The sequence below is a fragment of the Sphaeroforma arctica genome (genome assembly GCF_001186125.1).
Source record: "Sphaeroforma arctica JP610 unplaced genomic scaffold supercont1.746, whole genome shotgun sequence".
Lineage (NCBI taxonomy): Eukaryota > Ichthyosporea > Ichthyophonida > Sphaeroforma > Sphaeroforma arctica.
The window spans coordinates 12,626-29,109 of record NW_014039812.1 but is presented as its reverse complement, the minus strand read 5'-3'; the positions used below and the strand labels follow the sequence as shown (position 1 = coordinate 29,109).

Below are 16,484 nucleotides of genomic sequence, written 5' to 3'. Positions count from 1 at the left end.
ATACGTATATATATATTCCATAACCAAATCCACCAATGGAACCTTGCGTTTAAGCTACATTCTATACATACCCTAGCAAGTATTCACCTGTACCTTCATTTATACACAGAGGTCATGGCATCGCATGCCAGGCTGGTTGAAATCGGCGACATGTTCCAAGGCATGACCAAAGTAGAAGCCTTGTGCCTCCGTCAGAACTACATCCAACGTATTGAGGGATTCGAAGACTGTGGGGAAGTGACTGACTTGGACCTGTACGATAATCGCCTTACCAAGATGGAGGGTCTGGCTGCTATGACCAAGTTAACGTATGTGCCGGAGCGCCCTGTACAACTCACGGCGCCTGTGTGTGTGGGCTTCCATATATAGGTTTGGGTCTGTGTCTATTTTTAGCACAATTTCGTACTCACGGCACTGTTTCTGGTATCTCCCTAACGCTCTGTTTTTCTTCTTCTCCACCCTTTGATGATGTGCAGTGTGCTGGATTTGTCCTTCAATGGCATCCGCAAAATCGAAAACTTGGAGAGCCTGGTCAATCTGGAAAAGGTATGTTTGCCTAAATATAGAATGGTTCCGAGGTTCAATCTTTAGAGTTTGTGGTTTAGGGTTTTAGAGGCCAGTCTAGTATTGTGGTCCATTTCCTCATCCGGAGGTATGTTATCTCTGGCCTCTTTTCCAATACGTCTACCCTATGCCTTAGATAGAGAGGTGTCTATTAGTCTCATATCAGCGAGTCCAACGCGGTTCGTTGTGCTGTGCCCATTTTTGCTAATCTAGCGAACCTGTAGTGGGTGAGTGTACTGGTGTTGTGAATTGAAGGACCAGGCAACTTTGAAGCACCACTCTAATAGAATTGTAGGGCCACTACGTACCTCCTTGGGCGTTGATGTTTGTATTCCTTTTATAGTCACCACCCCCCCCCCCGTTCATGAAGCTTCCTACTGTTCACTAACTGTCTCTACAGCGTTCTTGATGCTCTCTCAAAGTTCTCACTTTTTCTTCGCCTCTCGGTTGTTTTAGTACATTCCTGTACCCTACTATATAGTGTTTTATTTTAGTATACTCCTATACTCTACTGTATAGTGTTTCATCTCAGTATACCCCCATATCCTACTATATAGTGTTTTATTATATCCTAATATATAATGATTTATTATATCCTACTATATAATGATTTATTATATCCTACTACATAGTGATTTATTGTATCCTACTATATAGTGTTTTATTTTAGTATACTCTTATATCCTACTTCAAAGTGTTTTATTACATCCTACTATATAGTGTTTTATTATATCCTATTATATAGTGTCTTATTTTAATATCCTACTATATAGTGTTTTGTTGTAGTATACTCCCATATCCTACCATATAGTGTTTTATTATATCCTATTATAGAGTGTCTTATTTTAGTATACTCTTATATCCTACTATATAGTGTTTCGTTGTAGTATACTCCCATATCCTACCATATAGTGTTTTGTGTCAATTCGATACCTCTACAACTTTCCATACGTCTCTTGTGTTGATTAAGCTCATCTTTGCTTCCTGTTGCGTAGTACTGAGTACCTACTTCTCGTTGAAACGTATATATAGCTTATATAGGTTAAAAAGTGGATAGGGCATCACATTTAAAAGTGGTCTGTCTCCGTCAAGTGCCATCACATTGCTTCTTTAATGCATCTTCCTCTTTCCCCGTATACCCCATTTCCCCAGCTCTTCCTTATAAGCAATAAAATCACTACCATTGAGAACTTGTCGACACTCACCAAACTGAAGTATCTCGAGTTGGGCTCCAACCGTATTAGGGTGAGTATAGCCGGCGTTCTGGTGTCTGGTATAACAAATACTGATATTCGTATAGGTGTACGTTCTCGGAGAGTCAAGGAACGCACTTTTGCGAGTTTCAATGCTAGGTGTTATGGTTTGGTAGGTAAGTTTAAATCGATGGCTACACGTGGCGACTGTTCAGTCTGCGCGCAGCACGTGCCCACTACAGACCTAGTGCTGAGTTGTGGGTGTTATCATTGGCGTTGTATACTCGCAATGCATAGTTGCATTCTCTGTACTATTGGAGCTGCTCTATTACAAGATATCGATCCTTCGAATAGACGTATCGGCCTATGTTGCATACATATTGAACAAGCGCTGAGTTGTACAGGATCATGGCGTACGTAAATACGTTTACCAACATGAATGTTTTCGACGTGCCTGTCTGCTTTCTGTGTATATCTGATGTGATATGGCCCTTGTCATCATGACTCAATTGTGGTATAGAACCTAAGCCGTTATACGCATCAACTGAAACTCTGACGCTCGTCAGTTCTATCTATTTATTGTGAAAGAGTCGTGTTTTCTCTTACCTCCACACACATCTCGCTCTCTGAAATTTCCTGAAGTTTCTCCAATACTCTTCTCGCGACTATTCCCAACACGCGCCTTCGACTTCAGCGGTAGGTGGCTCACTGAAGTGTCTCCGCCACTTGTCGCGTTAGTTAACCGCCTTGCACCTAACGGTGGCCGTGCAATTAGGGTTTATGGTTTAGCCTAAACCCTAAAGAACAAACTGCCTTGAGTTGCACTGTTCTCTCTCAGGTTGTAATTATAAAATTCTGCTCATCACGACTGGAAATTTTATATATATCGAATTTGTACTGAAAGTATACACTTCACCAATGAATTATTCGGAGGAATAGAAAATTAATCCCCACACTCACTTTCCCGACGTACTAGAAAATCGAGAATTTGGATAGCTTACAAAACCTGGAGCAGCTGTTCGTGGGCCGGAACAAAATCACACACATTGAGGGAATCAGTTGTCTGCCTAAACTGAGAGTACTAAGCATACAGGTAACTCCAATCGCGCCCGCATGTGCATGAGTGTGTGTAGCATATGTGTACGTTTATATACATCCGGTGCACGTATTTCCAAGCTTGAGGGTTGTGTGTGCACTTCAGGCGAGAGTGCTTGGCTGCCTATATAACCAGCATGCATTTTTATATGGGCTTGTAGTCGCAGGCGGTTACCCATCCCTGTCCATCAGGTTGTGTGTATGTGCTCGTAAGAAATCAAACAGTTCTGCGTCAGCTGCAATTCTATTTTGTGGCTGTACGGTGCGCACATACATAAAGAGATTCGGTGTGGGGGTGTCCTCAATATATAGTCGTTAAACGTATACGCACATGATCCGTCACTCTCGATCGAGGCATATACAACTTTTTGCCTGACCCCCTGACAGCTGAGATATTGCTCAGTGGATGGGGATCTCATTCAGAGGTATGTATATCTTCCTATCAAGCCTTGGACACAGAGATCCATAAGTGCATACTTAGTTGTGCATTCGTTGACTGGTTTGTCTTGAAAACCGTGCAGAGCAATAGGATTGTAGATCTGGAAGGGTTAGAAGACAATGTTGATCTGGAGGAGTTATACATGAGTCACAACGGGCTCTACGAACTCAAGGGCCTAGATTCCCTGACCAACCTCACTACACTGGATGTGGCGGCGAATAGAATCGCACGGCTAAGCAATATAAAACACCTCACAAAGCTGGAGGAGTTCTGGGTAAGTGATCATTCGACCTGTGCCTACGACGGTGTGTGCTTCCGGGTAGACCTGTATATGTGCGTGTGAGCACCCCCTACCCCTATTTGTTAGTGTGTTATGCGTCTGTGGGTCAGAGTGTCAGTGTGTGCTTCCACGAGTATCAGTGCATGTAGCGACTCTTCTGAACTTCTCTGAAAAAGGGCACGCTCAAGCATACTCGTGCCTCTTTTTTGGTAGCGGCGTTTTGCTAAACAAATATACAACCGCAGTCAATCGAACATGACCACCGTGCACCCTTGCTTGGGCCTAAAGCTCATGCGAAGAACTTCATTGTGCACATGTGCCACTTACTTGCGCCCCCAAGCGCATCCGAATGCTCACATTTGTCGACACTGATATGTGCGCTGGGTCTGAAGTTTACGGGGTCGTGTACGTGTTCATCGGTACCGTACTCCAGCATTTCTGGCATGCCTTTTCAGTGTACTTCTGTGTGCGTGCATGGGTATTGTGGATGCTCAGATGTCGTGTGTGTTTGCGTAGTCACCCTTTGTGTGCTTGTGTAAGGCTGTGTATATTGCGGGTTGTGTGATGTGCGTGTGTAGCTATCGAGTGCCCGTGTAAGGTCACCTACGAGAAACATTGTCATCGTGAAGGCTTCTCTCGATAGCTTCTGGTTTGATGCGCCTATTTATATTTCTAAATGTACTTTACTCATATACATATTTGAGTATGTGGCAATTTAGTCGCACTTGTATATGTTCAGTGGTCTAGTACTTAAGAAGCAGACTGTCCTAAGGAAAGTTTTAACTTGGGGTGGTGTGCAGTGGTAAGCCGAGACATGAGTGTACATAGTGCGATGTACCACCCACTGTTGCGTGTCGACTGAGGGATGACATTTTTTCTCTGGTGACGCAACCGCGGTGGAATTGCAGGCGAGCTCAATCCGGAACTGCACTACACACATGTCCATATTGTGTTTCAACTCAGCAAAGTAGAGACACTGTAGGACCGATGGTGGAGACACCCCGAAGTTGGCTAGAAAAGTAGTCCTTTTTTCTTTTTTAATGACCGAGAATTCATCAAATTCTTACATGTTGTTTAAATACAGTTTAATGGTAATCAACTGGAGGAATGGAAGGACGTCGAGCTGTTGCCTTATGAGTCCAAAACGCTTCAAACGGTATACATGGAGGGCAACCCTATTTCAAAGGTATGTACCTGTAAAACCACATTTATGCATACGTACCATTATTCATAGATACTTACACGGTCGTAAACATGCACGAGTACTTGCACGTTCATACATTTTCAGGTATACTTGACTCTAGTGGAGCAACTATGTTATGCAGTGTGATGCGGAAACTAGTGCATGCCTGTATATATATATAACACCCATTTTCAATTCAGGTGTTGGTGGTTCTGTTTGAAGTATTACTGAAAATTGAGGCCAAAATATACGATATCGTATCCGACCGATACTAAATAGTCAATTTATTGTCGGGATCTGACATGACAAAGGACAACGTAGGTGCCTCTGATACACACTTGTGCATGGCTTTAGCAATTCCTCGTTATTTTTGTTCATTTTGAAAACCATGCGTCAATGTATCAAGCTACACGTGGAATTGGCTCAATTCATGACCAAAATTCAGCAAAAAAAAATCAGCGTCTTTTTTAGGATCTGGAAACACCTTCCCTCCGCCTCCGTTGCGTACATACCACACTAACCTGTATTCAATCGATATCAAATCAGGATGTCAATTACAGGCGGAAGTTGATGCTAACTGTGCCATCCTTAAGGCAAATCGACGCGACCCTTTGCGCCTAATTAAATGCAAGAAGCGAATCGAGAATAAACTGCTAAGACGCTAGTGATTAGACAATAGAAGTGCATGCTTGGGTCTAAATCCGTTTGCTGCAATGTTTCGGTCGTCTGAGGCACGCAGTAGGGGTGCGCTCAATAATATACCGAACTGAATCTTGCACAAGTGGCTGCTCATGCCGTCTCTTGACCTGACCGTAGGAACTACTCAGTCGATGATAGTGCTCTGAGCTGCATAAAAGACTACTTCGTAGATTATTTTAACCCTTTTCTCATACCTGCAGGCTCGAACCTCATTAATAACAGCAACCAACCTTAGTGTACCATATACTTGACATCCCTAATCTCAAACCATGCTTGCCGCTGGCACACCAATTACGAGGCACGATTTCAGAGGATATTCATATCTGTCATTAGAAAACAGATCAGTCACTTTTAGTTTCTGCTCAATATGAAGTCGGCAACCGCAGCCTATATTCGCGAGAAGTCTTAATTGGAGGGCACCAAAGTTGAGACACGTTGCTCTATAATGAGATGGCTGGCGAAAACGCGGACCCACACCTAAATAACTAAATGTGTAGGTTTTTTGTAAGACCCTGTTTGGTATTCTCCTCAGTACACTGCCCTTGCAGAAAAGGACATCGGATATCGCCATAATGCTGTGGAATCGATGGACTTGCTGTGTAGTACACTTCGTAGTGCATATCCTTATCCCTACCCCTTCAAAGGAACGCAAAGTTTACTATATCAGTAGAGATATATCTGAAGGTAGCTCTCTGGATCACTTGACCCTGCCCCACCCCGGCCAATCGGAGACCGTAGAAATTATCTAATGCGGTTTTATTTAACCCAGACCACACCACCTGTCCGATAGTTGAGTAGTACATATTGTAACCCTAATAGTAGCGCGGTGTCCCACTATGAGGGAATCTACACAGGTGAAGTTAAATTAGTACAAATGCTTTATATTACTACTGCACAGCGCACTCCCGCTGTGGCATATTGGTGCCCGTGATAAGATGTTCGCCAAAGAATATTTATATGTGATACAAACGCGTTTTGAATGGATCTGTAATCAGTCACCTATTTTGGTCTCAACTTGATGATTTGGGAAGTATGCCTCATATGCGCACCACCGAGCTTTCGCAAAGTTGTTTTCTCCTTTTTTTTTTGCAGTTTTCGATAACATCTTGTTTATTGCATTCTAGAGTATATATATGCGGTTCCAAATGGAACTTTGAAACTTTATATTATTATTTTACTAATTTTGTCCTAATTATTTTAGAATGGATATGAAAAGAGATAGGGGATAACTTTTCCTTCACGTTGTTTCAGGATAACTCTGGTTTCTCCTGTTCGTAGAGAACGATTCCCCAAGATTTCTTTTCAGCCCTGTTCGTTCGCTGGAAGGAACTACCGATCTTGTTGAACCGAGCCTGAGTTCGAACACGAGTCGCTGAGAATGCCCCTTGATGACTCCCTATAGATTATGGGCAACCAATATAGAAACCTACTATCAACCATTACTGAATAATGCTTCCTAGCTCAAACTCGCCTTCTAAGCCTCCCAAGATCGTCGTTGGCGCCAACATTGATCACTGGTTATCTGGGACATGGCAGCCACATCTATCTCTATTATGGATCTTACTACGACCCTCTGTCACGCTGAACCCGACGCCCTCGCTACGGACCTAAATGAGTCATATTTAGACGTCATAGAACAACCAGTTCAGATTGAACTTCTGCCCGAAAGGCCACCATCGCCGAAAGCGACTACGTTCTCATGTTAGTACCGAGACCCATAATCTGATAGTGCATATAGAACCATGTATAGCATAATTTATTCACACCTCTTCTGAGGGTTTATATGTACAATGCTTACCATGTGCCTACACATGGCTAAGCTATGCTAATGAACTATGGAGGACACTTTTGACAAGGGACAGTTCTGAGTGACGTACTATTTTTGGTACCGAACTTTAGTTGCATTTGAAATATCAAAGTCTATATTGATTTTGATCTAACACCTCAATTTCAAGGACCCTGATAAATACCACGCTGTTTAGAACGTAATTATTGCCACCATATCGCTCTCTGCCTCAAGCTGGACCTTGCCATCAAGCAGTCTCGTTCGTGGACACTGCTCCAGCTTCTGAATTACTTCTTCAAGTACCAATCTTGCAACATCTACGACATCATCGACACTGCTTCTCTCCACCTAATGTCTCGTAAACAGGATCAATCGCTCTTGGCCTTGGTCACATCGCATTGAGGACATACTTCTCAGCGAAAAGGTCCAGGGTATCACGTTCTCTCCGAGCGTAGCGCAGAGTGTCATCATTGATGGTCTCTTCGAATCCGATAGAAAACGAAAAGTACACTACAACAGCAGCAGCACACCAGCAGTTCAACCCACCATGCACGAGATCGTCCGGTTGCCCGGCGTACCTAAGGCTTGTGGCAAATGAGGCCAGACTATTTCAAGTCCTCTGGATAAAATCGCAATGAACATGTAGACAATGTATGCAGTAAAAGAGCGGATAAAAAAACTTTGATTACTTGCTTTCTACCCTTTTTATTGCTCAAATACTTATACCAGCTGCCTATAGTACGTCCGCCAACCCCCACAATAATGAATCTTTTCTAATCGACAGTGGCGCTATAGTCAACTACATGCATCTCTCGGCTCGACCACTAATAACCAAGGTGGAAACCGACAACGTCCCCCTCAAACTATTGAAAATGACATGAAAATTATACATCCTTACCTATTTGGACCCTGACTTTTTCCAAGCTCTCATCGCGCGAATGATATACAAACCGCTGGATCCCCATACAAAACTCCGGGACGGAACTTCAGCGCATCTTCAGTGCATCTTGACTGACCTTACTGCTAAACTCTGCCTACCAAGAACTAATGGCACCTATTACGTCATCAAGCAAAAAGGATGCAGCGTGTAAGAACCTATCAAAGGAGAAACCCAGTATTTACGTTTATTGAAAAGGTAGGACACGGTGTATGATAAACTCAGGCCCCGTTCAGCAAGGCCGGTAGTTCCTTCCTGGAAACGAACAGGGCCAGAAAGAAACCCCTCGGGTAGAGTACTATGCAATATACGATTACTAATGTAATACAAGAATTACACTAACTTTGTGTTACTTATTTTGCTAAATGGGCATGTAGGGATAAGAAAAAAACTTTTCTTCGCGCTGCGCCTTCTAAGACTTTGAAGATTGTTAAATTGTCAGTTCTGCACCCCACATCAAATCTGTGCCACCTTTCCGTAATACATTTTTATCCTAATTACGAAATTTTGGTGACAGGACGATTTTACAGCAATTATGACACAAAGTATTTTTCAATGTGAATTTGATTCTTTTCTGTAATATTTGTGATGCACGTGATATGCGTTGTTTATCGGATACATTTTTTTACCTTTCTCCGACATATGGCATTGACTTCAATTCTGCTTATGGCTGATATATCGATCGTCATGTCGTGCTGTATTGGATGCGGAATTGGCAATATTTACTTCTATCGTGTATGAAAGTGTGAATAAAATCCTAATTACGAAACTTTGGTGAGACGACGATTCACAGCAATTTGATATGACAGCCATTACGAATTTTTGATTCGTACGTAATATGCGCCGTTTATCGAATACTTTCCCCTTTCCCCCGCATGTGATGTTTTAACTTCAATTATGCTTATGCCACATTTATCGATCGTCACAAAATCGTTAAATAGATAAAATATATTGTGTATGAAAGAGCGAAATCATATACGACATCCCACTAAACTCTACGTGGCCTACAGAGCCAAATAGAACGAGAATGATAATGTAGTCTAAAGATTCGTCATACTATCCTTTGTAAAATAGTTAAATCAGAAAAGATTGATAAAAAAATTGTTCTCGTATGTATCCAAGATGCGTTGCTGTAGATTTGATATAAAATTCCGCTTTAAACACTGTATCCTATGAGGCAAATGCATATATGCAATAGCTTCGTGTTTTTGGAAGCTGATCTCGGTGCTGCGCAACTGTGGCGCGGAGGAACAACCTCCTTACGATCTAATCAACATTGTCCATCAAACGTTTTAGGATCATACGGCGCTGAACGCAAAATATTACAGAATGTTTTACACGTTTTTTTGTTTGTTTTTTTTGTCAACATTTATTTAGAGGGTGTGTCATAATCTGAGGTCGAATTTACGATCCATAGTCACATATTGGATATATTATAAAGCTGTATTGTTCTGTGGGAGAATACGAATTTCATACAAAGCGTTAAAGGCTGCGAAGAGCATACCAAATGGCCGGTCTAATAGTTACCCTTATCGGGAAATTGGATCAATTTCGTTTATGATCTCATCTAGAATTGGGGCTACAGCAAGCCATTTGGTTAGGGATAATATTTTTTTCTTCAAAAAAGATAAGTTACAAAGTCTGTATGTTACAATGTATGAACATATGGTATGGCTCTCATAGCCGTTGTAGAGGTTCGGGCAAAATCGATGGGAAGAAGTGGTCAGTAAATTCCCGTTTGAAGCTTGGGCCAAGTGAGCCGAATATGGAGGATATGCGCTGGGTCAATTCGGGCCGGTGCTGACAAAACACTGGTACCATCGAATGTGCCGTGTATTCGCTTGCTGACCTACTAAGTAGCGTACCCACCTCTGGGGTACGGATCGGGTCTGCGCCATGTAGTGCCGTGGAATGGGTTAGTGCAGAGTACGAAATACCGAGTAGGACCAGGTTTTCCGTCATAATTCGGTCGAGGAGCGAGGATGGGGGTGAACCAATGCCGCACTAGACCACGGATGCATTCGGTATGTGCTGGTTGGCCTGGATCGGAAGTATCATAGGCGGGACCAACACGCGCGATGATTTGATTTGAACCAAAATTTGGAAGTAGTACTTCAACAGCGTGATTAGCCGGGGTATGGGGAACATCTGTTGATGTGTCAGAGACGGGTGAGGGTACGGTGGTTCTTCTGCATGCTGGAGAAAAGATCCAAGGTGTTCGTGGAGGGTCCACATACCGTGGAAGTCGTGGAAGTCGTGGTACTCCTGTAATTGCTGGTGGAGGTCAGGGCCAATGGGCGGCAGTTTCGGGCCTACCAGGATGCGTCGAATCAGTTGTTAGATGCAGGCAAAGTGGCTGGTGGTGAACTTGTGGCTACTGGGGCAGACAGGGCAGAGACAACCGTTGGTGCGGTAGTCGAGCAACGTGATCATGTACGTATTCGTTACAATCATAGCACAGAGCCGGATTGGTGTAGGCTCGAGGTAGAGGTTGAAGCTGTCGTGTCTGGCTTTGTCTCGGTTTGAGGTTGGCGGTTTACCCATAACCAGTTGGTAGTAGTATTGGCGCCGGGCCATTGCCGCGATCTCCTTGTTGGACCATCGTTTTGTTGAGTTCTTCCTGATGTCGTCGCAGCGTTGGCGGAGGGCTACATGGTCGGGTGTACGAAAGCAGGAGCGGAGCTTGGGAGCTATTAGACCTATTAGAAATATGAAACCATTGGCGGACAGCGAAGGTCTACCGAGATGTAGAATGGGAAGCGCACGAGATGTGATGATAGCCAGAAAGAGAGCATTGGAGATATTTCTAGGGGGAGCCCTAGTATGAAAACCAATGGCTCCAAAGGGAGAACGGGCTGCATGGCCAGCTCTGCTGAGATATGGTCAGGAATGATGGTACTTTGGGTATAGAGAATGGCGTGAGGGATGGGTGAGTATTGGGGTGTGGGGCGAGCACTTTTGTGATGTGTAGGTGTGTGATAATAGGTAGAATAAAGAGGGTAGACGTAATGTTAAGCTTTAGAGTGGTGGTGAGTGGAATAGAATGGAATGGAGTTGGTATATAGTATTGTGACAACCAGCAATTGTCTAGTACTAAATTTGTAAGTAAGTTGTTGGAGGGGATAAAAAGACTGGCGAGGCGGAGGAGGGTGGGGTGGATGCATAGTGAGTGGGATATGGTGGCTACGACGTCGAGTACCTTGATTCCGACTGCGGCGGGCTATACGCTCATGGAGGGTGAGAGTGTACCCAATTGCTGAGAATTCAGGTCTGTAGCCTGTCCGGGATCGATTAAAGCGAAAGCAGGGGTGGCTATGGAAGGTGGGGAGGATACAGAGTTCAAGAACTCGGCGGAAACCCCGTGTTAGCGAGATGGGACGAAATTCTGCTGGTGACTTTGGCTTCTTCACTTTCGGAATCGGGACTGTTAGGAGACATTTCCACGTGTTGGGGTATTCTCCAGTATGAACTATTTGTTTGAATAAGATACAGAGCATTTGGACAAAGGGCGGGTCGGGGTTCAGTTTTCCGCGAAGGCTGTAATATTTGTGATCCAATGGGTGGGTCTCTAGGCATGCTTTAAGGAAGTCCATATAAATGCTATCGGGGCCTGCACCCTTTCGAGCTGGGTAGTTGGTAATGACGTGGACTAAACGTCCTGGATTGATGTGTTGTCAACCGTAGGGGTTGTTGAGGGGTTGTCGTCTGTTGCAGCTACCGAGGGAGCAAATAGATTCTGAAGATGATAGGAAATTGAGAGCGTTGTATTTAGATCTGGAAGTGCAGCACCAGTTGGGCCCCGGGTTAAAGTATTAGGGTGGGAAGAGGACTTCTTGAAACGGCTATATGTAGGCGGATAGGGGTTTTCCGGCTGTGGCACGGTGCGGTGAGAGGGATGGCAGTGTTGAGACAGGTGAGGCTGTTGGAGCGTAGGAATGCAGAATTCCTGCTTGCAGGCGGCACAGTCTGTCCACTATTTTGTGGAAGGTTACGGATGGGTTATTGGCAGCGAGCAGAGAGGGCCAAACCTTAGCTTGTTGGCGGACCAGTTGTAAGACATGTTTCCTGTTGGATTCTGATTCCCAGAATTTGTAATCTATTCTGGATTTATTGAATCCCTGTGAAGGAGTACCGTCTTTGTTTCGCGTGAGGGGGGCCTGGGTGTGGTCTCGGAGCACACGGAGAAGGGGGGGACTAAGGGGGTACCTCAGTGAGATGAAGTGTCGGTGATCGGACAAGATGGTGGAGGGCATGGTGTTATAATTTACATCGACTTGTCGACAGTCGGTAAAAAAAATGGTCTTCAGTATTAAGAGACCTATTAGCACAGTTGGCATGGAAGAGGTGCATGGTTCTCAATCAGTGTCTGACGTTCTAGGCTCGTGACCGGGGATTGGGAGTTGAAGCCGTGCAGTGTGTGGGGATGGTAATGTTCACAATAATGTTAGCTTGCGAGTTATTTATCATGATTAGGGTGTTCATGACTTCATGTGTGGGGGATCGGGGTGGGAGATATACTCCCACTATGGTGATATGGAATAGTTTGACTATCATAAGGAAGTGGTAATGAAGTTGAACCTCGGAGAAGTTGGAACGGGGGTGGCGGGAGAGGATCATAACACCACCACTATTCGGGTGTATTACCAGCGGTGGAGTTTGTCCAATGATGTTTGCAATCAATGTTTGATCAAAATAAAGTTGGAGTGACTTCATTGCGAGTGAGACGACGGCTTCAACGTTGAGATCGGTTATACAAACGTACTTATGTGTAAACCTTGATTATCATTAATCATGGTGAGGTAATTGGAGTGTGATCGTTTACCGGGGGTCTGGGCTTAGGGTTTTGTAAACTTTCCTTGCGAGTCTGTTGTATTGTAGAGTGATAAGGATTGCTCTTTAGTGCTTACGTGATACTTTCGGCGGTTGTAGATTTTTGAGCACTGGTTGTAGTGTGCGGGGTCGACTCTGTGGGGCTTGGAGTGGTTGGCTCTGTCTCTATTTCTACTTTGGAGGACTCTTGTGGGCCAGGGTTAATCCCATTGGGGAGGGGGGGGGGGGGGGGGAGGTGGGGGGTAAGTCAATCGAAGGCTAGCTGTTTGCTACGGATCAGTGTGAGACCTTTAGAGTGAGCGTTATTGTTTCGCTGCCAACGGAGGGTTTAGACAGCCGCATGAGGTACCAGCCAAGCATCGGATTCACGAACGATTACTTCAATGGTGGGGTATCGGAACGTTGTAGAGTTCGGAGATGTTTTGTAGGCTACGCTTGATTGTAGAAATGGGCTTATCAATTGGCGATGGCTTGAAATAGAGTGCTACTGTGGCGGTATTGGAGGCATTCATACGTTGGAGACGGATTTAGGTGGGGAATTGGGCATAGAGTTGACGAGGACGTTGTTTGTGTCCGGAGTGAGCTTCAGGGGAGCACGTCGGGCTTCTTGAGAGCGAACTATGTTTCGAAACGAGATTGGATGAGACGTCGGTGGAGGTGGTTGGGGAGCGGGTGATGATGCATAGTTTGTTAAAAAGTATTTGAGGTCGATGAATTTTTTCTTCTATCTCTGGTATTTATGTCATTTCAGGGGGGAACATTGTTGTGATTTTTGTTAGACTTTAGAGGATTTCAGGTATGTACGTATTTGTGTTTGGTGGATTGGGATCAGGCTCGTGGCCAGGGGTTGGGATCATGATTATTGAGAACACGCTAGTGATTAGAACAAAGTTGTAAACGATGTGAACTTCATGAACAACAAAAATATATGGACAATAAAAATATATGCATACATTATTTTGGAACAGGGAATAGATCCAGATTTGTTTTTTTTACAGAATCGTGTGTCCCAGAATGAATCACCCAGTGATTTAATCAGGGACTCACTGACGGTGTAAAGAAATATATGTCCTACTTCACGTACTTTTGTCGTACATCTCGAAACTTGTACTATAAAAGGACGAAAGACAGGGCACTATCTCTCATCCTTTTTTCCTCCTATTAACGGTAGAAGTTTTCGTTATCTAATAAACTTACTATTCACAACCATTGTCATGGACCAAGGAGACGGACATTAACAGGCACCAGACGCGAATGCCACTTGCCCACTCCCCGACCTCAGAGTAACTGCCGGGACAATTCGGCTGGAGACCGCACAGCGTGGCTACGCAGTGCCTGGAACTGGCCGCAACTCTCTTTTTGGACTCCGGCTTGAGATAACCGGAGTCTTCACATTTGAACATATCAACAATCTGTAACAGTGCTCCGCCGTAGCGAACGGAGGTAGGAGAACAGGAGTTCCCCTGGACACATGCACAACAGTCTGGTGTCAAGACAGTGTATCGTATCTCAGAGGACCCCGTTGTTACTCCCCCTTGGTATAAGGGCCAGAGGGCCGAGGTGCGGGAAGAGGCTGACAATATCTTAAATTGGGCCAATTATTTGGCCCATGTAATCAAGCGAATCCATCTCGGTGGTCTATCTCCAGAACACCGGGAAAAAGCTTATCTTGGGCTCATATTAGATGTGATTAAGGACCTAGGCCAAGTAGTGGAACCTCAACAGCTAAGAGTGGTAGAGAATAAAGCCTTCGCAGCGTTCGGAAAGCAGTAGGTAAAGCCAACTCATCACAACTCATACAGACATTCAAAAAATCTTGCGGCAGAACAAGAAGGAGCAGTTTGAGATCGAACTCTATAAATTCAAATACCGTAAGAAAGAGGACGACGAAACTGACAAGTAAGAAGGCGGGGTAAGCTCCGCTCTATCAACGTATTTGAAGCTATATGGCAAAAATGGAGGGAGCACGGCGCGACCAAGGAGGTATTCTGGGCGATCCAGTACGGCCAGTATGGGTCCGAAAGGTCCTCCATCACCATCACAGAAGAACGGGTGGATAACTATTCTAGAAGTCACGGATCCGATGATCATCGCGGACCTATCGCAGCTGGAGGGAGCAGGGGCTATCCGACGCTACCTGGGTTCGGTGGCATACCTAGTGCACTCCACATTCATGATACTCAAAGCAGATGGGATCTGATCTCGTCTCCTACTCAATCCAGCAAAGATCGACGACCGTGCCGAGGAGAAATCGTTCCGGACGGAAGGTCTAGAGAGACTAGTTCAGCTTGCTCGCCCGGGGGATGTAGCTATGTTCGCGTGCATTCGCGACGGATTCTAAGCAATACCTGTGGCATAGCCCCACCTATGGCAATTTCGAGACCACATGGGGCAACTGTGGCGCTTTCTCCTCCTTCCGATGGGTGTCTCCTTTTCCCCAGCACACTTCAATCAACTGATGGATGTTGTTCGCAGAGTTCTCCGCGACAGGGGATTCGGATATTATTATATGCAGACGATATGCTTCTCCTGGGCTGATCCAGGAAACAAATCATTAAACACCATCAACAAATAATCGACCTCTTCAAATCACTACGGCTGGAGTTCGCAAAAGGAAAGGATATTGGACACATCCCGTGACGAATCTTCAGCACCTCGGTCGGCGTAGTCTTAATCTCCATATAAAAAATAACAATGACCTGAAGCATCAACGAAAAATCAAAACTAAACTCTGGTAATCGATTTTTTAAAATCCCTCCTGTGGGTGGGCTACTTCATTCTAGGCTTACGTCCCTGTGTCGTGATTTATAGCAGACGACTATGTGGAGCCGCTCCTCCACTCTCAAATTCGGTTGTCAGGAGCAGCATTCAAAAAATCGAACGCATTCCAAAAATCGAAAGCATCCAAATGCTCATCGAGATCGTCCAAACTCGAGTATTATGGCTCCCAGATCACAAGGGGGTTGACCTTCAACCAGAAGACATAGACATTTACGGGGACATGGGTACCAACGGAACAGCACTCGCCAATAGCAGTACTCAAACTGAGAGCACTAATGCTGGCGTTCGAGTACTTTGACAAGCACAACGCCATTGTCAAGATCCTGTTTCTCTGGCTGACGGACTGCACGACTGCGCTTCACGCTCTTCGGAAACGCAGGAGCTAGTCACGATTGATGAACGCACATCTACGGCGCCTGGTCTGGTATTGTCACCAAGAACAGGTACTATGGTTTGTAGCCCTGGGCTACATGCCAAATCAAACCTCACAGCAGATATGCTTTCGCAAGGAGGAAAACTACTGTAGTATGATTGGATAGTGATGTCCGAGGTCATTCTGCAACTATTTCGCAAATGGCATATAATACAGAACCCATCCGATCGAGCATATCCGGACAGCTAGTACTTGGGGAAGGCACATCAAACACACGTCGGCTTTGCCAACGCCGATCACTCCAATTGGGATCAAACCCTCGAG

The 16,484-nt window shown here is 44.7% G+C and overlaps 1 protein-coding gene across 2 annotated transcripts in view; it reads left to right on the top strand.

Annotated features, from left to right (window-relative positions):
• The window catches only part of SARC_08360, a 6,536-nt gene extending 902 nt beyond the window's left edge, over positions 1 to 5,634 (top strand). The window contains exons 2-8 of one of the 2 annotated variants that reach the window (XM_014297663.1): positions 110 to 308; positions 477 to 546; positions 1,717 to 1,809; positions 2,734 to 2,850; positions 3,374 to 3,565; positions 4,656 to 4,757; positions 5,301 to 5,634. In XM_014297663.1, coding sequence (XP_014153138.1) covers positions 110 to 308; positions 477 to 546; positions 1,717 to 1,809; positions 2,734 to 2,850; positions 3,374 to 3,565; positions 4,656 to 4,757; positions 5,301 to 5,375 — 848 coding nt within the window. In that variant the 3' untranslated portion in view covers positions 5,376 to 5,634. Of the gene's footprint in view, positions 1 to 87; positions 309 to 476; positions 547 to 1,716; positions 1,810 to 2,733; positions 2,851 to 3,373; positions 3,566 to 4,655; positions 4,758 to 5,300 lie in introns of those variants that run through there. The other variant, XM_014297662.1, reaches the window with a different exon arrangement.
• Positions 5,635 to 16,484: the final 10,850 nt, after the last annotated feature.